This window comes from Pteropus alecto, unplaced genomic scaffold (genome assembly GCF_000325575.1).
Source record: "Pteropus alecto unplaced genomic scaffold, ASM32557v1 scaffold269, whole genome shotgun sequence".
NCBI lineage: Eukaryota > Metazoa > Chordata > Mammalia > Chiroptera > Pteropodidae > Pteropus > Pteropus alecto.
The window spans coordinates 2,263,272-2,288,817 of NW_006443566.1; the positions used below are offsets into that span (position 1 = coordinate 2,263,272).

Here is a 25,546-nt window from a genome sequence, read left to right on the forward strand (position 1 = left end):
CGTGTGCGTGTACACGCCTCTCATTTGGCATCTGCCTTCCTCACTAGAAGAGAATCCTCCAGAAAGCAAAAAAAAAGGAATGTCATCAGTTTTCTGCATCACTGTTTGTTGCATGGGGAACCAAGAACAGAAATAGGAGTTCAATAAGTGTATGTCACACAAATGAGTAAAATGAATGCATGACTAGTAAATGCTGAACTCTCTTTTTATCTTTTGTTTTGTTTTAGTTGCAGAATTAAGAAAAATCTTTGAACCAAAGAGTAAAGAATTTTTAGAAATGAAAAGGTAAGATATTTATTTTATATAATTAGAAAAAGTAGAAGAGTTTGGCCAAACTATCAGTTTTCCCTTAGAACTGATTTTCACTGCTCACTCTGCCTTTTTTGGTATCTTGCACAGAAAAGAAAGAATTGCCAGGCGCTTAGAAGGAATCGAAACGGACACCCAGCCCATCCTTTTGCAGAGCTGCACAGGACTGGTGACTCACCGGCTGCTGGAGGAAGACACGCCCAGATACACGCGAGCCACAGACCCGGCCAGCCCCCACATCGGTGAGCACTGCCTCGTGGCCTGTCATCAAGCAGACTCCCCGAGCTGTTCCATGTAGGCTTTTTTACCTAGTGGTACTGGAAAACGAGATATTCCACAAAAGTGAATTGTATAGATGTAATTATTTATTAAATACACATATTTGTTAAAAACCACAACAACATGTACATCGGCTCTGCCCTGCCTCACAGGTGTGGTCCTCCAGTGTCACAGCAGTGGCACCCTGTGGCGTAGTCAATGACCAGTCATTCCTCCCTTTCAAGGGCAGGGACCGTGTCTCTCTCTTTGCATCTCCGGGCCCCCGGTGCAGGACCTGCTTGCCGTTAGAGATCCTCAGTAAAAGTTTGTTTGGTAAAGGAGTAAATGAGACGCATTGAAACAAGCACAGGGCACAGCTGCTCTTAGGAAGGACTGGGCAGAGCTGGACCTCGAGTGATTAGGGTTCTTACTCTACATGTTTACGCAACAAATGTTCTATTTAAGTTATTTTAATATATATAATTTTAAATGGATTACACATTTATTTCATATTAAACAATTAGTCAGACATGACTTAGCTTTTCCTTGATTCCTCAGTTCTTGTTGGGGGCATCAAAACTTGACCTTGGGAGAGGGCGACCCATCCAGGGCTAGTCTTCTCACCCCCATCCCTGGCTCTGCGACTCTGCTGCTCCGTGGTGCTGCTTTTTACAGCCAGTGTTTCCTAGTTCTTCCTCAGACAGGGCTGTTGATTTCACTTCATGATATTATCAATTTGCTTGTGTCTACAGTTTCTGATGTTTTATGGCAAGAAAACTAGAGAACTTAGAGTTTTAAAATTACATACATGAATAAAGAATAGACAGAGAATCAAATTTATAGCCAGAAATAAACCCTAGTGTATATAAAACATTAATCTATGTATTATATGATCATTTAAAGTATCACATGTTGGTGAGAAAAGGAAGAATTATGTAATAAAATGGTATTGGGAAATGGACTGTAGTGGAGTGGGGAAAAGAACACATTTCTCACTTTACACTGAACACAAAAATAAGTTTCAATTAATTACATGATTAATTTTTAAAAAATAATTAAAAAATATGAAACCATGGTAAATATTTAATTCTAGTTGAATGGAAAAGGACTGTCCAAACACAGAAACAGCTGTAGAAATCACAAATGAATGGGTCAATTGACTTGACTACATAACGATTAACATCTGTGCTCCAAAGAAAATCTTACACATAAGCTTCACAAAAAAATTAAACAAGCCAGTTTGAAAATATTTATAAATAAGATAAAAGCTCATATTCCTATAGAATTTACGCAAACCAATAAAAACGACACTATAAATCAATTGGATATAGAACAATAAGCTTGACCAGGTGGGTATTCCAGAGAAGAAAAAGATAATACAAATGGCTAACAAAATAATTTAAAAATGCATATATTCTCTTTTTCTAGTAATCAAAAGAAATCTTTAAAATTAATGCTTAATGTTTATAAGAGAGTGCATATTGCGGATTCAAGTGTAAATTGATGCAGACTTTATAGAAATTATTTTGACAGTCTAGTATGTGTCTTAAAATGCTGTACTTTATGATAAAGCAATTTACGAGTCTATCGTGATAGTAATCAGAAAATCAGACTGATTAAAGGTTAGAAACTACTTAAATATCCACTAATATGAGAAGGGTTAATTATGGAATGCCTGTAGGATAGAATATTATGAAGCCTTAAAAGAATGTCTTCAAAATAAGATTTCTGAATATAGAAAAATGTTTTATATGGAACATGAATGTTGTATAAAACATGAATTATTTTAAATCGGATAAAAGAATTCAATTATATAAAAGACTAGAAGGAATATATAGAAATGTTCGGCGTATTATCAATTTATTTATTATTGCTTATTATATATTAATGATTTGGAGTTTCACCTTCCTGTGTTTTCAGGGTAGACATTTTCTACATCAAGCATGTGTGCTATAACTGGAAAAAGCCACTTCTATTAAAAAAACCACACACACACACATACACAACAGCAACCCAGTGAATATTGACATGGGCCATTATTGTTATGATTACTATCAGACCCTATGAATTCACAATCCCTCCCTTGTCCAATTACAGCAGTTTGAATATCTGCAATCTTTTATAGAGGGCTCAGAACTCATCCTTTGGCCTCACACATGAATATTAAACTCAAAAACAAAAACGTAAATCAATAAGGGGAAATAAGTACTGAGCAAGGACTCACGAGCTCTCGGGAGCGAGGTGGGGACTGAGCTTTGGTTCAGCCCATGCTTTGCATCTTACAAGCCCATAGAACATTTTCAGCCTTTGCAGATCTCAAATCCCTTCAGCATCCCAGGTAAACCATTTTAGCTGAGTACTCCCATGTGAGAAACTGGTCCTTCACAGCCTAGGAACTCGAGTGTGTATTGTGTACAAAACAGAGTATAGTAAATGCGTGTCTTTACTTAAATCTGTATTTATTATCTGTGTGATCTTCTTATAGGCCGATCAAATGAAGAGGAAGAAACTTCTGATTCTTCTTTAGAAAAGCAGACTCGACCCAAACACTGCACAGAAACCTCAGGCGTCCATGGTGACTCATCCTATAGTTCAGGTATCATGGACACCCAGGGTCTTGAGTCCAAAGCTGAAAGGATCGCAAGGTACAAAGCAGAGAGGAGACGGCAGCTGGCAGAAAAATATGGTCTGACGCTGGATTGTGAAGCAGACTCCGAATCTCTGTCTCGATATACCAAGTCCAGGAGGGAGCCCGATGCTGGTGAGAAACGGGGAGGAAAGAGCGACAGGCCAGCCGAGTCAAGCAAAGATTCGAGTTCCACGTACTCCAGGACCGAGATCCCGGGGCTCAGGACCTGTGTGGCTGAACCCCAGGACTATACCCTCCACGGCAGGGATGATGTCTCTGACACGGAGGTGCTGCTCAACGTGGAAAACCAAAGACGAGGTCAACAGCTGAGTACCACTGGACAGCAGTCCCGTGACCTGGCGCCCACGGCTGAGAGCTCCTCATCCTTCCCATTCTCTGGGCGAGACTGCTCCTTCGGTGAAGTGCCAAGGTCCCCAAAGCAAATGCACAGTGTGCCCCTCTCCTCACCTCGGCAGCCAGCCTCCCCGAGCCACTCCAGTGATCCGCCACACCCCACTGAGGCTCGACCCAGGTAAGCATTCAGCCCAGGCTGGCCACCATTCGCATGGGAAGCGCCTGTGCCTTCTCTCTGCCTGGAGGTGTCTTGTAGTCAGGGCTCGCAGCAGAAATAATAAGATACGGATTTTTGATTTCCACAGTATCAAAACAGGTTCTCAAAGCAGAAACCCTCACGTGCTTGTTTTTTTTAATAAACTGAACAAGTGTCATAGGGACATTTTCATGGATACCTTATTTCAGGACCCTTCTTTTTAATGTTTCTCACCTGCCTTTTAATAATTGTCATTACCTGTTTTTCTGAAATCATACGCAAGACTTTTTGATGATTGCTTTCATTGCTTTCATTTAAAATCCCAAAGCAGAAGGACCGCCACTAACCAATGGGAGGGTCTCAGTTTAGTGTATGGAGTATGAGTACTATATGCACTGAAAACAACTATAACATACAGTTATGTAAGTATATCGACACACTAAGGAAACAGGTGTTTGTAAGAATACCTTATTAAAAAGATCAGCCATTAAGAGAAATAATAGGATCAACCAAAGACAAGAACAGCTCCCATTTGGAAAAATTAGAACAGGTATAAAATCAGAAAATCAAATACTAAGCAGAAGACAATATGTGTTTCTTTCTAATTTAAATTTAATGAGTATGATGACCATATTTAAAATACAATTTTCTTAAATATTGCACTTTAAGGTTTAGGGTAATTACCTAGGTAAACTCATAAGTGTATTTTTCAGCTCAAACAAGCATTCACTTCACAGGTGAATTGAGGAAGGATAAAAACCTAAAGTCAAGCAAATTTACTCTGAAAAAAGAAACTTGGAAAATATTTCTATTTATTTTACATTGGGACAGAAGGTAAATGTGGTCATTTTTGCATCATTTTAATATATCTAAATATGGCCTCTTTTAATATATCTTAAAACAGATCATTTTAGTCATTGAAGTTTATTGAGCCAAAGACCTGTCACTACTTACTTGATCATCCAAACTAAAATATTTCAAGATATCAGCTTTTAAGAAAATTAAATGCTATAGATCCTGAGGTTGGATTTTGAGGGTCTTTGTTAAGCTGTGGATGTAACTGCTTGAAATTTAGGGACTGTGGCTTTTGTCTCATATTTTGAAAAGAAAGTCTGTTGTTTGGGAAATTTGCATTTCATAAAAGAAACCTTGTTCTTGGCTTAGTTACTCTCTATCAAAGCGAATTCTTCATGTGCTTTGAGAGCAAGACAAAGAAACCTAACATTCTAATTTAGAAGGAAAGAGATTTACAATTACCTGGGTTAAAAATAATGAGGAATCTAATTTCTGGTTGCTGTATTCTGAAAATTAAGTTGTTATCACAGCGTCTAGGTTGTCATCTAGATCACATACGATAGAGTCTCAGTGATATTTTAAATCAGCTGTAATAATAATTAAAACTTCATTGAGTATTCCAGGTAAAAAGCACACTTAATCGTTTGTGTGACTCAAAATCTTAATATTCAAAAATATATATAACTTAAAATCTGAAGCCATTTCTTTCTAGGTTATTTGAAGAAGCACATTACCTAGAAGCTTTCCTAAGCCTAGCCTTAGCCTCCCATTGCCTTACTTTCACAAAGAAAGCCTTAAAATAATTAAGCAATTGTAACAGAGTTCTTGAGGAAGCACATACTTTATTTTTTTTAAAACCATTTAAGGCATACAATTTTATGATTTATAGGCAAAGAAACACAAATCGTTTCATATATAGAAAGAAAATACCTGAGATATCTTCACATTAAAAAGGATGGAAAATATTGTGGGACATATGCATTAAAAAATAATTAAAATTTATTTAGTAATAACTCCAGTTTTTCATCTTGTGAAGATAGATTTAAAAAGGGCTAACATTCTGCTAGATGTTCTCTCTTTAGCACCAGGTAATTCTTAATTAAATATGAATACATCATTCATCAATATACCATCCAAAGACTATCTGTGGTGGCCTAAAAATTCAAATGTGAGCCAGGTATCAAATGCTCAGTTCCAATATGGACTCATAAACACTGACACATGTGCACACAGAACGACCGTTAGTTAGTTCTTGTACTTCACGGTTCTGTACTGGTTTTAAGCATTATAAGCTCAGTAATAGTCTTAAGGGTGTTACTTAGCTAAGCAATAGAATTATTGTAGAATTATTTAATGTTGAGCGTATATGCTAAAGAAGATATACATGTATGTATATAGGGTACAAGAATCCTGTTAGTTGCCTGAGAATCAGGCAAACACATTGTTCTGAGGTAAGTTAAGAATACACGTAGTAACGGAATAGAGCATAAGACACCTCCCAACCCCCTTTTCTAAATCCTGCCAAGCCCTGTAAACTTAAAATTTCAGTAATTGTGTTTTCCGGAGAAGTAGCGTTACTGATTTGAACCATTCTTTGTCGATTCAGCCACTGTGGATTTTAGAATAAAATTTAAAGTGATCGGGGGCCTATGGATTATTCAATTTTTTAAAAATCCGAGCTCCTGCTACTATTAGACATCCTGAATCAAAGCTCTAATATAATTTGCTATTTTGTACATCTCTTATTATTAGAAAATAAATAAATAAATAAATAGAATGCGCCGTACTGGTTATTTCTGTGAGTGGAGAAACTCAGATGCGAGTCCCACGGCTGCTGTTTTCCTGACCCTCAGCTGTGACTCCCTTGTTCACAGTAAGCTATACGGCTGACAAAGAGGGAGAGGCACCTACTTTCCTAGTGGTGATCCACAGGAGAAAACCCTCGCTCGTTTTTTTATTACTATGATCCTCCCCACTCCTTCTCCCACTTAGCAAATTCTAATATCAGTGGCTGGAAAGTGATGATGGTGATTTCATGCAGAGCTGATGCTGAAATTTGACCAGGGCACAGCTGCCATTGGTAAATGATGGTTTGGACAGGGCCCCCTGTGACACCGGAGAGCTGTGGATGAGCTCGGGAATATAGATTGGGGCACTCTCCAAAGTGAACTGTTTCTGTAACACCGTGACATGCCGACTGGGCCACCTGAGAAGGAAAGAGGCTTATGCTGCATTCTTATAGTGTATTTCTGATTGCATTTACTCATCTCACAGTGAGAGGCTGGAGTCTAAAAACTGTTCCCAGAGCCTCAAGGTCATTCTTCTAGTTGTTGATTGTCTGCTCACCTGCGCTGATAGAAATGCCCACAAGAGAGTTATGCTGAGAGAAATGACTGCCTCTTGACCATCAGCATCCCTCCGATGGCAGGAAGGTTCTCTAACGCATGCTCCATGTCACAACAGAATGTCATGGAAAACGTAGACTGCTGAGGATCCACTCTGCAAAGAAGAGACCTCTAGGTTTATGCCAGTATTGGCCTGGAATCCTTTTCAGCTTTCAGTCTCTGTACCCCAAACATCCATTGTCCTCTCCCTGCTCTCCTAGCCTTGGCTGTTAACGTATACGTAATTCGTTTCATTTTCTTTTCATTTTATTCTGTTCTCACTGAAAAGCGTCAATTTCTGTTCATTGAATTAAATATGAATAGGTCACCCAAAATGTTTGCTACTATGTCCTGAAAATTCAAATGTCTGCCAGATTTCAAATGCAGAGTTTTGTCTGTACGCGTGTGCCCTTGCACGTTCATACACCCGTGCATATATCCAAAGCAATCATTAGCTGTTTTTCCAAACAAGCAACTTTAAGCAAATACCCTGTAAATTTGAATGAGACGCTAAAGTTAACAGCCATTCTCCTTAAGCCGAATAATGTTTTATAATTAGAAGCTGTTACATAATTAGATCTGGACTCTCACGGGGTGAAAGTAATTTTGCTGTGCTGGATTTGACCTTACTTTGGTAGCAGGAAACACGTTTTATTCTGTTGACTCTTAGGGGTTATAGAGAGTTAAAGCATGTCATAATATACTTAGGGACACAAATTAAGAGCAACTCCTATCATCCAGGCCAACTGAAGGTGAGTTCTTACTCCTGGTAATATAATTCTCTGCCAGCCAGTTGCTACATCATTAAAATAGTTCTTACACCTGAGGTAACCTCTGCCCTACGGGGAGTTCACTCACCCCAATACTCCACAAAATAAATACTTGATTTTAAAGAAGTTTAAATTCTTAGAAACATAAATAACCCTGGAGATTATTTAGTTTAAAAACCTATTTTATACATGAAGCAACTAAAGATTAAAGAACATAAGTAACTAGATTAAGACCATATAGCTACTTTAACAAAACTGAGTCTCTATCCATTATTCATTCATTCAAGTTCTCTGAATCCATCAGACCTTTCCATTATACTCTGCTCTTGTTATTTGTGTCAGTTCTATTTTCCATCATAGTGGACAAACAGAGTTTGGCCCTTTTGCCTTTTGGTGGTTAGAAATTTTAGAAAAGATCAGGGGTGTTACAGGAACATTTTATGTGGATTTATATAAGGTAACCTTTATGTGGATTACATAAGGTAACCTTTATGTAAGGTAACCTTTATGTGGCCTTCATAAACTAAATGAACACTTGTAGTACAGGAGGATCCAAACTCAGTAGGTATCTATCCATCTATCCATACCTCATAGGTATTGATTTATGGGTTAATTTCAGCTCTAAGGTAGTTTAGCTGATCAGTGAGGAAAATTATATTGAGCCATTGAGCCTTCTATGTTCCAGGCACTCTCATTCTAGCTGGGCATATCATTTTTTAAAATGTGGGAAATAACGAAACACAATGGTGTAAATAAGGTTCTAGAGGCCAAGGTTAGGTGCCGTGGGAATACCAAGATGATGTATCACTTCTTCCCCTGAAGGAAGTGATCATAATTGAACCGAGCCCTTAAGGATGTGGTGAGTGTGCAGGACTGGAGGGCACACTGCCCCAGGCAGGGAGGTGCAGATGTCCATTGTAAACCTAGAAAGAAGGGGACTAGGTGAGGCCAAGAGCCAGGTGGGGACCAATCCCGGGGCGTGCTTTGTATGACACAGCAAAGCATCTGGTCCTTGCCTCATGGACAGTGGGACTGCCTAAAGGATTTTAGAGCAAGGATGATTGATCATGTATTTTAGAAAGATCGCTCTGCAGGAGTGTGGAGGATTGGTCTGAAAGAGAATTATTTTCAGTCATGGAGACCACGGACGCGGTGTTTGCAGTTACCCAGGCATGAGATAATGAAGTCTCTGGTTCCAGGTTAAACTTTGCCATTAACTTGGTCCTGTTTGTCATTTCATTAGCTAATCTAGAAGATATCCATGATAGGGTGATCAAATTTCTGGGAGAGAGATTGTAAATAAGTGTGGTGGCATAAACAGAGAGACTGGTTGGAGGGACAGAGCAGGAAGAGAGATGAGGAGAAGGGTGAGGGAGAGAGAAGGATTGGGAGCACAGTGGCAAAGGAGCACACGTACTCGGAACAATGGTCGGAAACTAACAGGAGGTAATTTAATAAAGTTCTGTACTTAGACGGGGGAAAGAACAGTGTACAAGTTCAAGGTTGGGGAAACCTGATTTAACAACAGTTCATGGGAAACAGACCTAGGAGTTTTAGTTGACAGCAGGTTCTTTATGTGACTGCCAAAATGGCTAGTCCAATCTTGGGGAACATTAACGAAAGCGAACTGTCAATAGCACAGGTGGTCCTCGTCCACCTGTGTTCTGTAGTGTCAAATTACATCTGGGTATCTCATACTAATTGAATTGTTGACAAATGAGAATGTGTCTAGAGAGGCTGCCTTCCTGCCTGCCCTGCTTCCTCGACCTTTCCAAGTGTTCATAAACCTCTCCCTGTCTTAATAGAACATGGAATCATTTTTGGAGTCTCTTCCACATTCTCTCGTACTTAGACTCTCAAACCCGTCCATTCTTCTCATTATCAAATAGTTAATTTTCCAGCACAGTTATAAAGTTCAAGCTTGGCTCGGCATAGAGAGCCCAATGTTATCCGACTGGCTTTTTGCTGATGATGATTCTGCCAAAAAGGAAAAGAGGAGAAAGTGATCATGAACCAGATTAGTTTTAGGTTTCTCACAAACACAGCTTCACCTGCACCTCATGTCTTAGGAAAAAGGACATTCAAATGGCCAACGTCCTACAAGGCTGACGTACCCAGAAGGGAATTTTAGCAGTTTTGTCAGGATTCTCACAAACCATGAATGGCACCATGAATTTGCTATTATGCCAGTCCATAAGATTGGAAGCATAGATGCCTCATCGTAGTCATTGTCTCATCTCCTGCCCTGCTACTGCCCAGCATCTAGCACAAGCCAAGTGGCTCGGTATGTCATTTTTGAATGAAATGTTCTACTGTTTTCTGTTTTCTTAAAGTGTCACCAAACTATGGCAGTGCTACTTGAATAGCCAATCTGCAAACCCTTTATCAGTCCACAGTCTGTCGGGAACTTGTGCCTAAATGTGAACCATGAGTCGTTTCCTTCATCGACAAAGTCAGGCTACGAGGAAAACGTCAGCTGCACTAAACGGCAGGCTAAGGATGTCATTCACTTTCACTCTGGTGCGAGCCTTTAATCGTCGACCAGTGACACAATCGGCATGCTGCACACGCTTTGAGTAGCACTTGTTTATGCTATAAAGCTTTTTCCACTTTGAGGTTAGAATTCTTGTGTAATAGTCTTGAGTCAGTATGCTCGTAAATATTATTAAACTGTGAGTGGGAACTGTGTGATAAGTGAGCAAAAAAAACCCAGTGGCTGCTTTTGAGGGCTGGTAAATTCAACCTCCAGCTCTGAAAGGCCACTTCTGAGCTGGTCTCATGACTAAGCTGGTCAGATCCCTGGATTACTTTGTTCTAGGAGGGGTCCTTAGAATCCAAGCAGGAGACATGAAAATCCAAACCCAGCTGGGAACCAGAAACTTGATCTGCTTCGGAAGGCTCGCGACAGCACCTTCCTCAGACCCCAGCACTTTCTCAGACTGTCCAGCTGCATGTACCTTCTGCCATCGGCCTTTCCTGGCCGAGGCTATAGCATTTTGGGGTTCAGCGCTAGATTAGCTCAGCGAGATGGAAGAAACCGGTTATCTCATGTGTATCCGGCTTCTGCCCCAAGAAAATTCTGAATTTCTAACTTTTCATTGCTCAAAAAAAGTCCTCACTCTATAATTCTTAACTGAGGTGTGATATACATCAAAACGCACATAGTTTAAGGTTGCAGGTTGGTGAGTTTTGGGGAACGTATAACCTTTTCCCCAATCAAGGCAGAAAAGGTTTTATCATCCTTGTGTCTGTCCATCAACACTGATTCTTAACCGTGCTTAGCTGTTGTAGCCTGGTCATATCGTATACTCAACTCATTATGTCATATAAAACTCCTCCTTCCCAATGTGCATTTTTAAACTAAGCCTTAATTATGAAAAATAGTTAAGCACAACATTAAAGAATACTGCATAAAATAACAGTATCCGTGTAAGATTTTAAGAAATAAAGAGAAAACCCAAGGCTTTGTCACCACTGTTCGGATGCAATCTTTTTTTTTCTTATTTCTAAAAACTCACCTGTTTTTATACTACTTCTCCAAAACAATGCCAGAAATCAATTTTGTACTTTTAAAATATGATGTAATTTTTCATCTGAATTTGGGATGCAATATTGTAATCAGGCTGTGTTCCACAGTGGAAAACTCAGCCCAAACACTTCCACTGTGTTCCATAGTTTTGCGGTGCCTGTGAATTAGCCAGATCAGCTCTGTACTTTGATTCACTATTTTTGGGAGCCAGGGCATGCATTTAATCAGCTTTCCAGAGGAAGAATTTGGCTTCTTTACCAATGTAAACACTGAAGGGGCCACTCTGAGCTCTTCTTAGTTCTTAACTCAGGTTTCTCGGTCTCTTAGGACTTTGGGGAGAAAATTTGAAGGAAAGGAAGAAAAAAGATCCAAAATAGATTTTGTGGCATTGACTGTGTGTGGTCCACATTTTACTGACTTTTCATTTGTTAATCTTTTTTTTTTTTTTTTTTGCTTTTAAAGAATGAAAAAAGATATTTGAATTTGAAAATCCCATTAACTGCACTGAACATCTGTGCCAAAGTAAATCTTTGAACTCTGACTCTTGTCTAGATCAATTATGAAGGCTGAATTATAGTTTTCAGAAGGCTTAAGCTTTTTTAATTTTATTTTTATTGAGGTGTAATTTACTGATAGTAGATTCACCCTTATCCGCAAAATTCCACGAATTTTTGACAACTATATAAAATTGTGTGACTATCACTACAATCAAGATATACAACAGTTCTATCAGCCCCCAGGCCCTGATAACCAGGAACCCATTTTCTGTGCTGTAGTTTTAGATTTTTAATATATAAAACTATATCCCTTGAATATTTTGTTTTTGTCAATGCAAAAGACGTTATATAAAAATTCGATGAAATTATTTAAAATCATAGGAGAAATGTTAATGTTGACTGTTTATAATATTCTCAATTTTAAAAAGGCCATCTTAAGTGGTTATAATTTTTTTTAATTTTTATTTATTTATTTTTTTTAATGGTGACATTGGTTAACGAAATCCAACAAGTTTCAGCTGTATACTTTAACAGTGAGGCATATGTGTGTTTACACTGTGTGTTCACCTCCCATAGTTAGATCTCTTTTTGTCGCCACATATTGATCAATTCTTAGTCTTCTGAGGAACTTCCACAGTGTTTTCCATAGTGGCTGTACCAGTTTGTAGTCCCACCAGCAGTGTATGAGGGTTCCTTTTCTCCGCATCCTCTCCGACATTTATTATTACTTGTCCTGTTGATTATAGCTAACAGATATGAGATGGTATCTCATTGATTTGCATTTCCCTAATAGATAGTGATGTTGAGCATCTTTTCATATATTTTTTGGCCATTTGTATGTCCTCTAGGGAGAAGTGTCTGTTCAGGTCCTCTGCACATTTTTTGATTGGATCGTTTTTTGTTGTTGTTCTTGTTATTGAGTTATATGAATTCTCTGTATATTTTGGATATTAGGCCCTTATCAGAGTCATTGCTTGCAAATATATTTTCCTATTCTGATGGTTGTCTCTTTACCTTGTCGACGGTTTCTTTTGCTGAGCAGAAGCTTTTTAGTTTGATGTAGTCCCATTCATTTACTTTTGCTTTTACTTCCCTTGCCTTTGAGGTCAAATTCGTAAAAGCCTCTTTAAGTCCAACATCCTTGAGTTTAGTTCCTGTTTTCTTCTATGCACTTTATTGTTTCAGGTCTTATATTCAAGTCCTTAATCCATTTTGAGTTAATTTTGGAGTGTGGTGATAGACAACAGTCTAGTTTCATTCTTTTGCAGGTGGCTTTCCAGTTTTCCCAGCACCATTTATTGAAGAGGCTTTCCTTTCTCCACTGTATGTTTTTTTGGCTTTTTTGTCCCAAATTAGTTCCACTGGTCCATGTGTCTGTTTTGCTGCCAATACCATGCCGTTTTGATTACTGTTGCTTTATAGTATAATTTGAAGTCAGACAGAGTGATGCCTCCAGCCTTGTTCTTTTTTCTCAAGATGGACAACGTAGTTTATACAGACCTGATTTTTAATTTCAGATTACCTAGTGAATGGTCAAAACACAAAGAAGTCAGGCGTGCATGCTAAAATTATTTTCCCTGATGCTGGCATTACACATATGTCAGAGCCAACACATTAATATTTATTGATGAACAGTTGATACTTAGCTATTGTGATGTAAAGTCTGCAAAGTACCTGTGAATGTGGGACTTAGGTTTCATGCATTAGGTGTCATGTTACATTAGTATTTTGTTCTTCTGGAGGATATGGGGGAGCCAAGAGATCAGTCCAGCTGAAATATTCTCTTGGTCCTCAGACTATAATCCCTTCCTCATAACATCCAGTATCACCTGGTCTCAGTTTATTCCTCCCATCAATTTTCTCATTTCCAAATGGTTGATTCTTATACTCGCCTTCTGCTATAGATTTCTTTGGTGGAAGAAGGAGACAAAATTTCACCCACCTTGCCATATCTGGGCTCCCGCATCTCCCTTCTCTCCCAACACCCTTCAGCAGCAAGTGCCCTGTGAGCCAAATTGCTCTTCACTGCCAGACACCTTTTACTTCATGTTGTACATTTGGAGAAATGGAAGAAGAAGATGGTTAGGTTTTGCAGGATTTATAGGTAATTGAGTAGCTGTCTGCTGGAGAGACAGTATATGGGTCAGGGTTGTGGGTGTGACCAGGGCAGCACCAACCCTTTGGTGCTTTCCTTGCTGAGCCCTAGAGCAGTGGTCCCCAACCTTTCTGGCGGCTATGAGAATCTAATGCCTGATGATCTGCAGTGGAGCTGAGGCAGTAATGCTAGCGCTGGGGAGCAGCTGCAAATAGTGCTATGCAGCCTGGTTCCTAACAGGCCATGGACCTGTACTTGTCCGCGGCCTGGGGGTTGGGGACCCCTGCCCTAGAGCACATGACCACTGACATCACAACTACATCACTACTCATTTCAACCAGGAAGGCAGTTATTTTCTAGAATGCGGGAGCCTGTGAGAAATAGATGATGTAGGCTGTGGGGTTCCATAGCAAGCCCCATCCTTTCATTAATCAAGATCATGTGATCTTGGGCAGTTAATGTACTTTTTTTGCACCTTTCTCTCTTCATCTATAAAATGAGGGTAAGAATACCTCAGAGATTTGTCGTAGAGATTAACGTTCAACATTTCACCCATTCTACAAATATTTATTGAGACTGGCTATTTTTCACACGCTGTTCTGAGAGCTAATGATGCAATAGCTTCTTCTCTTAAGAAGCATGTACACTCTGGTGAAGGAAGAGACAATAAGTATGCAATGTGACAGGTGTAGTAAGTGCTATGAAGAAAATTCGAGCGATTCAGTGAAAGTAGCGTAAAGATTAAGGGTTCCTATTTGATATAAAGTGGTTAGGAAGGTCTCTCTGAGAAGATAATCGTGGAGCAGAGGCCGACATAAAGTGAGGAAGCAAGTTATGCACCTATCAGGATGGATTCATCCAGGCAGAAATAGTGCCTGCATGGACACTGCGTGGAGTGTTCGAGGAGGCCCCCAGTCGCCAGTGAGGCAGGAGCATGGGGTTGAGGGGAGGTGATGGGGGAGGGGGAGGGGAGGGAGAGGGGAGATGTGTGAGGAGGGGTGGGCAGATGAGGACAGCCCTGTAGCCCATCATGAGGGCTATGGATTTTGCTCTAAATGAAGCCATATAAGGGTATTGAAAAGAGGAATGACAGATCTGCCTTTTATTTAAAAACAATTCTGATGAAAATAGACTAAAGGTGGGGAAAATATGAAAATAGGTAGACTAGTTAGACCATCATCTCAGTAATCTAAGTGTGAGATGGTGGTGGCTTGAACTCAAGTGATAGCTACAAATGTAGTAAAAAGAGGTTATACTTTGAAGGTAACCAATAGGATTTGCTGATGACTTAGATGTGGGGTATGAAAAAAACAGAGGAGTCAAAGGTGAGCTCAAATTTTTGGCCGTTGCACCTCAGTGCAAGAGTTTCCATTTGCTGAAATAGAGATAGCTCCAGTACAAGTGAGGTTTGGAGGGAAATTAAGAGTTTATTTTTTGGACGTGTGAAATGTAAACCATCCGTTAGGTATCCAAAAGGAAATGTCAGCTAGCCAGTTGAATCCAGGAGTCTGAGTTCAAGGGGGTGATCGGAGTGGAGATAAACCTTGGAAGATTGTCAGCATGGAAGTAAAAGCTGAGTGAGATCATCAAGGCATAGACTGTTGATGGAGGAGGAAAGGAGACAGTCATGGGCATCCTGACCTCTGAAGTTGCAGGTGGTGAGGAGGAATCGACAAAGAAGGCTGCTGAGTGAGGTAGACGGCAAGTGATGGGAGTGAGTGGTCGATTACCTGTATCCAGTGCTGTTAGTAGGTGAGTGAGAGAATGACTGAGAAGGGACCACGTTTTGCAGTAAAGTGGACATGAAGTGCCCAGGACAGCCTTGTTTAATTAAATAACCAGTATTTAATTAAATTTAGGTCTCTCCTCATCACCAATTTTTATTTTAAGGTTTTGATGGCAGAAAAGCTCACCCGAGTAAATGCCTTAGCCAATCTCCAGGTTCCTGAAAGCGTTACTTGGAGATATACTGTTCTAAATCACTCCTGCATTAAACTCATTTAAGACAAGCTTGAGCTCTCCTGGTGAGGCTGTACCCGCCTGCCTTAAAATCACATGACTTCTGAATTGGGAATGATGTATCATCTCTTTAAAATATAAATGTGCTGTACTGTGTTGTCTAATGAAGAAGGAAGAAGAGGAGGAGACTAGCTTTTTGAGGAGCTTACCATGTTCTCAGCACAATGCGTTTATTTCTCCTTACCTACGTTTGTAATATATACAAAATGTCAAAATTTGAGTCTCCTCTACCATGGTAGAAGTTACTTGGGTTTTTTTTGTCCAGCTTCATATCTCAGTAGTAGTGAATTAATGGAGCCCAGCAAGTCCCCTCTGTGTCTGTCTATTGTTTTCACTTTACAAAAGCCAACTCAACATATTTTTAAGCCCCTGAAAATTTTTTATGGTGGTTCTGACCAAGTTTTATTCTTATCAGTGAAGGTCACATTCAGAAAGTTGTTTAATACTACACAGTTTACAAAGCACTGTATTATACAAAAAAAAATCTGGGCCTTAAAATAACTCTGCAATGTAGACGTATTAGTTATATGAACTTGATATAACTTTCAAAAGTAAGTACTCATCACTCCCTCTTCTTCCTCTATATCCTGTGCTATGTTGCATTGTATTCTTACTTAGCTGCAGACGATATGCTAAACTGTCTCTATGTTTAAATAAATGTTGAGAAATTAGACCCTTTATACTTAGAAATAAAATGGCTTCCCATACGTCTGAATTATTTATTGGCTATGGGCTAAATTATTATAATAGTGGAGATAGGGAGGTGGGTGATAGGTCTAGGTATAGAAAGATGGGGGGATATCACTGGAGAAACAGAAGTTCAAGTCTAGACTGTAACAGATTTCACAGCAAAATGTACAGAAATGGGGACAGACAGATTCTTGCTTTGATCTAAAATGTGTTTCCAGCCTGGTATGGAAGAACTCTTGCAGATAGGTTGTAAGGGTTTGAGCTGGCAAACTATAACTCACATATAGAATTTCCATTTTGTAAGAGGATGCAGGTAAGTTTTTGAGTATTCCTCCTGTGTCTCACTTTGCATAGTTACACACAATTTCCTTTGCCTATTATTTTTCTCTAATATCTTCAACCTCGTGTAATTACAATTGACCCTTGAACAACATGGAGTTTGGGGACACCTCATTTAACTCGACTCCCTAAAAAGTTAACTACAGTTGTCCTTCGGTATCCATTGGGGATTGGTTCCAGGACTGCTCCCCGCCCCAGCAGATACCAAAATCCGCGATGTTCAAGTCCCTGATAGAAAATAACATAGAACAATGCATACAACTAGCCCTCTGCATCCGTGGATTCTCGACCACGGATCAAAAATACTGTATTTAAAGAAATATGGTTGGTTGAATCCATAGATGCAAAACCCAAGGATATGGAGGGCTGACTGTATATTTACTAAAAATAATCCTCCTCCAAGTGGCACCTTGCAGTTCAACCCCATGTTGTTCAAGGGTCAGCTGTATTTGTCATATTCAACCTTGCATTATATTCGATTGTACATTGAGGAATGAATGTGTAAATCATATATTATCTTGCCTAGCATGTTATAAGTTTTTTAATGGCTGGATGATATGTGATTCACCTTTGTTACTTCTCAGAACCTAGCTCAGTGCTTTGTACAAAGTAGGCACTCAAAACTTTTATTGAATAGACTTGAATTAGTGTTGGTAACTTACGTTGGCTGTATTATTCAGTGATAAATATAAAAGGAAAACATATAATAGTAATTAAAGATATGACCTTATTGACTTTCTTTTTACTTATTACCTTTATTTAATAGGTACTCTTTTGGACACTTTTTATATTTGGCTGTTTACCAATGTACCTTAGCAAAACTTATGGATATTAGTTGCCTTATATTTTTAATCCAACTTTTTACAAGAGAATTGTCTGGTATTTGTGGGCCCATTGTGAATATAACCAACTCTTAATACTTTCAAATTACTTAAAAAAAAAAACACACACACACACTTTATTTGGTGGCTTTAGATATATTTACTTCTGTCTCTTGGTTTCGGTAGTAAGCCAAATGTCCTGGAAAGTCCATGACATAAATATAAATCTCATGAAAAAAATGGGGTTATCCATTTTCAAAAGCCAAAATCACTCTTTACTTAACAAAAGTCAGCCTTTAGATCTTAAATTATAATCATTAAATCTGTGTATACGTTGACATTTTAATAGGAATTATCTGAAGTTTTGTTTTTTTGTACGTGATAGTATAGGGAAACCCAAACATGAGTGGTTTCTACAGAAAGACTCCGAAGGGGACACACCTTCACTTATCAACTGGCCTTCCAGGTATCGCCCGCGTGGAAATTCCTGGCTTTTGTTTTGTGAGTGCTTCTCCTCTCCCCGCTGCCTTGCCTTGCTGTTCCACACATCACCCAGCACGGACTCTCCTCCTTCTAACTGCAATGCATTTGAAAATCACGTGTCCGAAAGGTGCTGCTAGACGTTACCTGCTAATCATTTGCTTTTCTCCTTCGGTTGCCCTAATCCCTTCTAATAGCATATCCTCTTGCTCCTCTTTTAGAAAATCTTTTGGCTGCCCCTCCTGTTTTTCTCATCTCTCACCAGCTCACTGACTGCCAGGTAGAGGCAGTGGTGACGACCTAGCTGGCACCTCTGGGTTGCTCTCCTCTTGAGGCCGGCTAACCAGCTAGTGTCCCATCTTGTCAGCAACCCCCACCCCCATCCCCACCCTTCACCTGGCGCTTCCAGCCTCCTTGTTTTCCTGTCTCCTCATCTCTAAGCCAATAGTTAATTTCCTACAGTTACATTGAGGGCCTGTGGTATTAAAAGCAGACAAAAAACCCCTATCATTTCATTTTCAAGGTTGGGGGCAGGGAGAGGCAGAAGGAGTAAGAATGAGTAAGTCATTGGCAGGACAAAGCACCCATATATTGAGTTTCTAACAGTCACTTTGTTCTCAGCTGAGGACAACATTCAGATTGTCTCTGATTAGAAGGACACATTCCACAGGAGAACTTGAACCACATTTCAGTCTCCTTTTGATTAACAAAGCTTATAAATATGAAAATTGTCTAGTCTAACACTGCCTAGGCCCTGAGAAAAATAACAACTCAGAATGCTTTTTTTTTTTCCTGAATCGTTCAGAGTAACTGCCTTTCATGTGTGTCTTTGATTTTTCCATAATGAAGTGCATATAGATATCCAGTATCTTATGCTGAAAAACATGTAGGAGTTTATATCAAATTTAGCCAGGTACATTTGTCATTTAAGGAAACAGTCTCTTCCAAAAAGTGTATATCAGAAATAATAATTTTTGCTGGCTAATCTTAAGTAAATAAATATTTACATTCTCCAAGAAATCACTTTTCTCACTCCAAAGGCATTCTTTATTTTTTTAAAGATTATCCCCAATTAGCAATCCATTCTTTAGCAGTTTCGGTGACTTCTCCTTTCTCACTACATGGTATTTCAAAAAGTAAAAATAAGAACCAGCTAGCACTGTTAAATATTTACTCTTTACTAAGCACTAAACCATGTGCTTTGCAGATATGACATTACATGTTGTCACTATTATTTCCATTTAAAAGGTAAAGCAACTTTACCTTTAAGAGAACCTGAGACCACGTGGCTGGAACAGGCCGAGCCAGGCTTGAAGCCGAGGTGTCCTCAGACCCCGCAGCCAGAGCTCTTGGCTATTTTGCTTCTGCAGTAATAGAAAAATAGAAAAGTAGCTTTTAAAATGGATTTCACTTTTACTCTCAGCTATTTAAATAGCTCTAGAAACAACTAGAGCAGTCTCTTTTTAGATTACTTTTTAACTAACGGCCTAATAGCAATTCCGGAGGAGAGAAAATGTTTACGTTATTAATTCTTTCAACCAATTTTTTTTTTCTAACATTCTTCTTGGTGCTGCAATTATTAATAGTCACAATGTCCAAACTGGTCACATATCTTCTGAATGAATGAATGTGGTCTGCATTGCATGAAAAAGCTTGTAAATGTTTAGTTGAGTGCTTGAAAACAGGTGATTGTTGTATCTTAAGCTCAATAAAAAAAAAATAATAATCATAAATGCTCTTACATTTCCAGGAGACAATGAAATTACATTTGATCAATAGGTGTTTGTATGCCTGGAAACTACCCCCAAGATGCAGATACATGCAAAAAGCTTACCATTCACAGCATCAGCCTCAGTGTGCCCTCATGCATACTTGTGGTATATATTAAGAAATTTTTTTTGTGGCCTCTGGGTATTCATTTATTCATAAGGCATTCATTCTCTCCCAGGACAGCATCTGACCCCTCTCAGTTTTACAGAGGGTACAATCAGTTTTGCACCACACCGGCATTCGAATGCATATTCAGAAGCTCGACTGAGAATCATTCATCTCACAAGCTGTGGGTTTCTGGCATTAACCAGCAGAAATGCTTTCTCACAAGTCGTTCTCTCTTTGGGTTGATTTCCATTCACTGGTAATCCATGATCTGCGCATGCTTCCTTCCCATTGAGCAGTTACTGCACGTTGCAACTTAAATCCTTTTTCTTTCTTAAAGAGTTAAAGTTAGAGAAAAATTGGTGAAAGAGGAGAGTGCTCGCAGCAGCCCCGAACTTGGCTCAGAGTCCTTAACTCAGAGGAGACACCAGCCCGTGCCGATGCCCTACCTGCCCTTTCAGTCAGAAAACTCGGCCTTTGATAGGGTCACGGGCAAGGCGGCCGGCTCTGCGCGACAGCCGATCCGTGGCTATGTCCAACCAGCAGATCCCGTTCACACTGCCGTGATGGTGACCTCAGAAACCCCAGAAAGTGTGTCTGAGTGCAGCTGGGTGGGGTCAGCCGCCCAGAACGTCACAAAGCCTCCCACCTTGAAGGTTCTTGAAGACGAGAGAAGGGATACCCCCGTCCTCCATATTTGTGAATCAAAAGCAGAGGAAGACGTGCCCTTCACTGAAGCTCTCGAGAAAAGCAGGAAAGCGCTCTTGGCTTCAGAGGATGGCGGGCTTGCAGGAAGCCAGGAAGACTCGGCTGGAAATGAAGACCTTGGTGAGCCCGCTACTTGCACAGTCACTTTAGAACACCAAAAGGAACCAGAAAACTCATCACACTCACCTCAAGTTCAGCACCAGTTCACTGAGAGAACCGGCAAGAGCAAAATGGTTTTGTATGTTCAGAGCGAGCCTGTGTTCCAAGATGCTGGAGCTTCAGGTCACAAACAAGAAGCATCTAGGAGGAAGCACAAGGTCCTCACCCGCTCCCTGTCTGACTACACGGGCCCCCCTCAGCTCCAGGCCCTGAAGCGTAAGGACCTAGCTGCCAAGGGAGAGCCGGAGATGCAGAGTCCCAAAGCGGAGGGGCCCCAAGTAGAAGCGAGCATGCTGGACACAAAGGTCTCTGTCGCCCAGCTCCGAAATGCATTTCTGGAATTTGCCAGTGCCAGAAAGAAACCCGAACTGTAGGTGATATTTCAAACGTCCTCCTGATGTGTCACTTGCACGCCCTTGGCAGAATTATTCACTTCTCCACTTGTGTTGTGTCCTGCATTGAGTCATATTTAAGCTTAGCTCACAAGTGTGCAGGGCAGACCATATAGAAAACGGCTTCAAAACTACCATTCTGCTTCCGCCTACTAATGGGGAGCTGGAGGATTGGGTCTCTGGAATGTTCCACCTCCTTCACGTGCATGGTAGAGGCGTGCAGTGGGATTTGGCAGTGTCTGTGCCTTGACTCACTGAGATCCATAAACCTTTGCTTTATTCTCTCTCTCTGTCTCCCCGTTTCCCTGCCGTATACTCTTTCTCGATGATTCTAAAAGCCAATCGCGGGTTGAGAGGTCACCCAAAGGAGTTGGCTTGCCTACCACTGTGGAACGGGAGAGAGGGTCCCGGAAACCAAGACGGTATTTTTCTCCTGGTGAAAGTAGAAAAACTTCCGAGAGATTTAGAACTCAACCAATAACCTCAGCAGAACGAAAGGAATCGGATAGGTAGGCATGTGTATGTGTAGTTCCATGGTCTAGGTACTTAAAAGAGCTCATATGGGGTTCTCACTACAGTGGTGGTCCCAACCCTGTTTAAATGGGGTGTGGTGATTCCGTAATCCTTCCATCTAATTGATAAGGGATGTTTATTTGGCTTGTATAAATGCGTTTTTTAAAAAAACGTTGACCGTGACAACAATTTCCCAAGACACAGTTTTAAATTGCATCCAGATCGTGAGAAGTTGAACATTATTTTTCTTCTTTTAATGTTTTTTTAATTTTTTATGCCCTTGTTCAATTAGAAACCATATTGAGTATTCACCAGATTTTACAGCGAAAATAACTGAGGGATTTTATATTCATTTTATTAATGTCCGCCTACTTGGTGTATTTGAGTTTTATATTATCACATGCTTATGCCTAGAAATGATAAGGTTGGTCTAAACACCTGTCATCAGTTGTGTTTAATAAGTTGTACTTGAGCCTGGTTTGTCTCCACGAGGTGGGCACTTGGCTGGGCTGTGTGCACACGCACTCCACAGTGTCTGTTAACTGTACATGTGTATTCACAACTAGAAGTGCTCTCAGGATGATATTCTCTAAGACAGTTTCATTGCATTGTTATTTTTACTTTTAATACAATATTATATTTGGACCTTCTACTCCCATCAGCTAATTTTTTGTTATTATTATTTGCTAATATCCTTCCTAGGTCTACTTCAAATTCAGAAATGCCAACTGCCGACGGTAAGTATCTGTTTTCCGTTTGCTTCTTCTTTATCATCTTATCCGGATTAGATTTAAATAAGATTTTTGCTTTTTTGAGGGGATGAGGTTATGGTGCATATCAATTTCCTTTCTGCAGGCTTTCTTTCTGTGAATATAATAAAACCTAGGTGAGATTTTTGGATGATCTTTCCCTTATTTTTGAGAGCATTAGGGAACTCTGGAGTGAGCATTATTAAAATAACTGATTTGAACAACAACAAAAAAAAAAAACAGATTTTTCTTGTTACTGCTGCTATTTCACGATGAAGAAGAGACATTCCTTCTCAAAAAAAATCTATTATTAAATCTCAATTCATCAAATAGTACTGTAGAAAATTACTGTCCAGATAGAGTTTTGTTTGGTTAATTGCAAAGGAAATGAGCATATTTTCACTGGGCAGAATAAGGGGCTCCCTACGAGGTGAAAATATCGCCATTTCTAATTTTTAGAACATCTATTCTTACGTGCGAAGGATTTCCAGGTCAGCCTTGGAAGACTTTTGAGAGCCTTTGCCTGCATTTTCTAATGATGTTCAGTTTTTATCTCGTGGCTTTTTACAGATGAAGAAAAGGTAGATGAGCGAGCCAAGCTGAGTGTCGCTGCCAAGAGGCTGCTTTTCAGGGTAAGATGTGCCAAAGTGTTTGAGTAGAAACTGTCACTACATCCACTGCTCCTAGCTGCATCCCGCTCCCGGCCCTCGGCGGCCCACCTTGCTCTGGCCCACCCATGGTTCTCCCCAGGTCCTCGGCTGGTGCGACTACCAGCTGAAGCAGCACACGTGTTCACTTCTGATCAATAAAGAGTCTGAAGGGGAGCAGAGTCGAGACATTTTGCTGCCCCAGTTTCCTTTCCTCTCATTCATAAGGATTCCACCACGTTTCTGATCTCAGGAAATGGAAAAGTCGTTTGATGAGAAAAACGTCCCTAAGCGACGCTCACGAAACGCGGCCGTGGAGCAAAGGCTGCGGCGGCTGCAGGACAGATCCCACACCCAGCCGGTCACCAGCGAGGAGGTGGTCATCGCAGCCACGTGAGTCTCCCTCGCCGCCTCTTGGCCTGGGCGATAATGTCTTTAAAAAAAAAAAAGATTTAAAGACTTGTAAATAAAACGAGTGAATCAGGAGATGGTTTCATTAGAAGCCTCAGCCAAGCCGGTGTTTAGATATTTTCCTCACTGCTCTCTCTGAACCTGGTAATGGGACATGTTACCTAGTGTATCTCCTAGAAAAACATGAAGAGGAGCTTTGCTTCATTTTTTTGTCTCTGCATTTTTTAACTCTTTTACGATGGAAAATTTGCAACACGAGAGGAGACGAATTAATATACCGAACCCCACGTTCTCATCACCCAGTTTCAGCATCTTCAGCTCCTGCTCTACCTGTGTCCCCACCCGCTTCTCCTTTCCTCCTGCATTATTTTCCAGAAAACTCCACATACCATTTCTCCCATTGATATTTTAGTATATGTCTCGAAAAGTGAAGGATTCTTTTTATTTGTTTTTAAATTAAAAAAAAAAAAAAAAAACAATTGGAAGTTTGATAACTTTCCAAACTATGGAAAGTAATTTTTTGAGCAGTATGTTTTAATATGTTCAGAATGGATTTCCCAAAGTAATTCACTCATTCAGGGATAAATTGCTTCTATCAACTAAAAATTTTATTAGTTTTTTTAAAATTATTTTTGTGCTTCCTCTGAACACACACACACACACACACACACACACACACACTTCCTGAATAACTGAAGTGCATGGTAATCAGGACATTAACATCCCAAGAGGCCTCTCTGTCACAGCCCATACCTGTGAACCTGCCGTTTGATGACCCAGCTGCCTTTATTGCCCCAGCTATTCCTCGATTTCTTGGTATATTTTAGGAAAAGTACATCCTATACTTATTAGGAACTCTTAGCAAATAAGTTTAATTTTAACTTTAATTTTTTTTTTTTAAATATGTGAGTGGTTATAGTAGAACATAAAGCAGCTACTCATGGGAGAAAGTAGTAAATATAAGGAAAAATTATCACCTTACGAGGCTGGCCGACTCTATTTTTTCTAAAGATAGGGTAAATCCTTTCCAAGCTCTAAAAACCTATTCTTATTCCATTGAGCCTCTGTCTCTTGTTTCCTAACTTTGTCATTGCTTTTCCAGTTCTTTTGTGATTCTCCCGAAGTAATGAGAAAATAATTCCGTACAAAAATATTTGATTTCGCATTTCTGAATTGAAAACTACGCTTTCCTTAATGCTTCTTCTCTTCTCTCTCCTTATGAATGTTCCTTCTTTGGCCATTGCTTTAAAGTGAGCCTCTCCCTGCTTCGTGCCCGGTGGCCGCCCACCCCGTAATGGCAAGACTTCCTAGTCCCACTGTAGCTAAGAGCACTGTGCAGCCTGCCAGGTACTGGACAGCAGAAGCTGCATGCGGCCCCCAGGGCAAAGACGCTTAACTGCAGATGCACCTTAAAACCGTGAATGCCTTTTGTTTACTTGACAAACAAGTCAGTGTCATGAGTTGTTCCAGATGTGTGTGGCATTTTGTTTTGTCATAGTACAAGACCCTGATAACTTCATGTACGCCTGCATGGAAAAAAAAAAAAAAATCATCTACCCGCTTCCATGATGTATTAGAACTAAGATCACACTAACTCACTCATCCATTTGTTTTCTTGCTGTTTTTTATCATCATAGCCATCCCTAAGAAATGTCATTCTTCAGTGTGAAATACTAGCACTTAGTAAAGATTAACAGAAAAATAGGAGTTAACATGAATGTTGACATTCTGATAATACCCAGTTTTCTTTAATATGTGTTAAAAAAAAAAACAGTTCTACCTGTTTCTAATGTACAGACAATGCTGTTGTATTTGGAAATTAGGATATTAAGTATTTGTAGTGTCTGCACTTAGATGTTTTATTATCGTGTTTTAAAATTATGTCCTTAAGACTTGGGAATAGCCCCTCTACTATACTGTTATGGGC

At 39.9% G+C, this 25,546-nt stretch overlaps 1 protein-coding gene across 1 annotated transcript in view; it reads left to right on the forward strand.

The window, feature by feature from the left end:
* The window catches only part of SVIL (supervillin), a 202,954-nt gene that overhangs the window by 125,092 nt on the left and 52,316 nt on the right, over positions 1 to 25,546 (forward strand). The window contains exons 6-15 of the mRNA XM_025041258.1: positions 228 to 285; positions 400 to 551; positions 3,053 to 3,728; positions 18,071 to 18,151; positions 20,381 to 21,277; positions 21,638 to 21,808; positions 22,515 to 22,549; positions 23,132 to 23,193; positions 23,462 to 23,601; positions 24,871 to 24,966. Of these exons, the coding sequence (XP_024897026.1) occupies positions 278 to 285; positions 400 to 551; positions 3,053 to 3,728; positions 18,071 to 18,151; positions 20,381 to 21,277; positions 21,638 to 21,808; positions 22,515 to 22,549; positions 23,132 to 23,193; positions 23,462 to 23,601; positions 24,871 to 24,966 (2,318 nt within the window). The 5' untranslated portion in view covers positions 228 to 277. The remainder of the gene's footprint in view (positions 1 to 227; positions 286 to 399; positions 552 to 3,052; positions 3,729 to 18,070; positions 18,152 to 20,380; positions 21,278 to 21,637; positions 21,809 to 22,514; positions 22,550 to 23,131; positions 23,194 to 23,461; positions 23,602 to 24,870; positions 24,967 to 25,546) is intronic.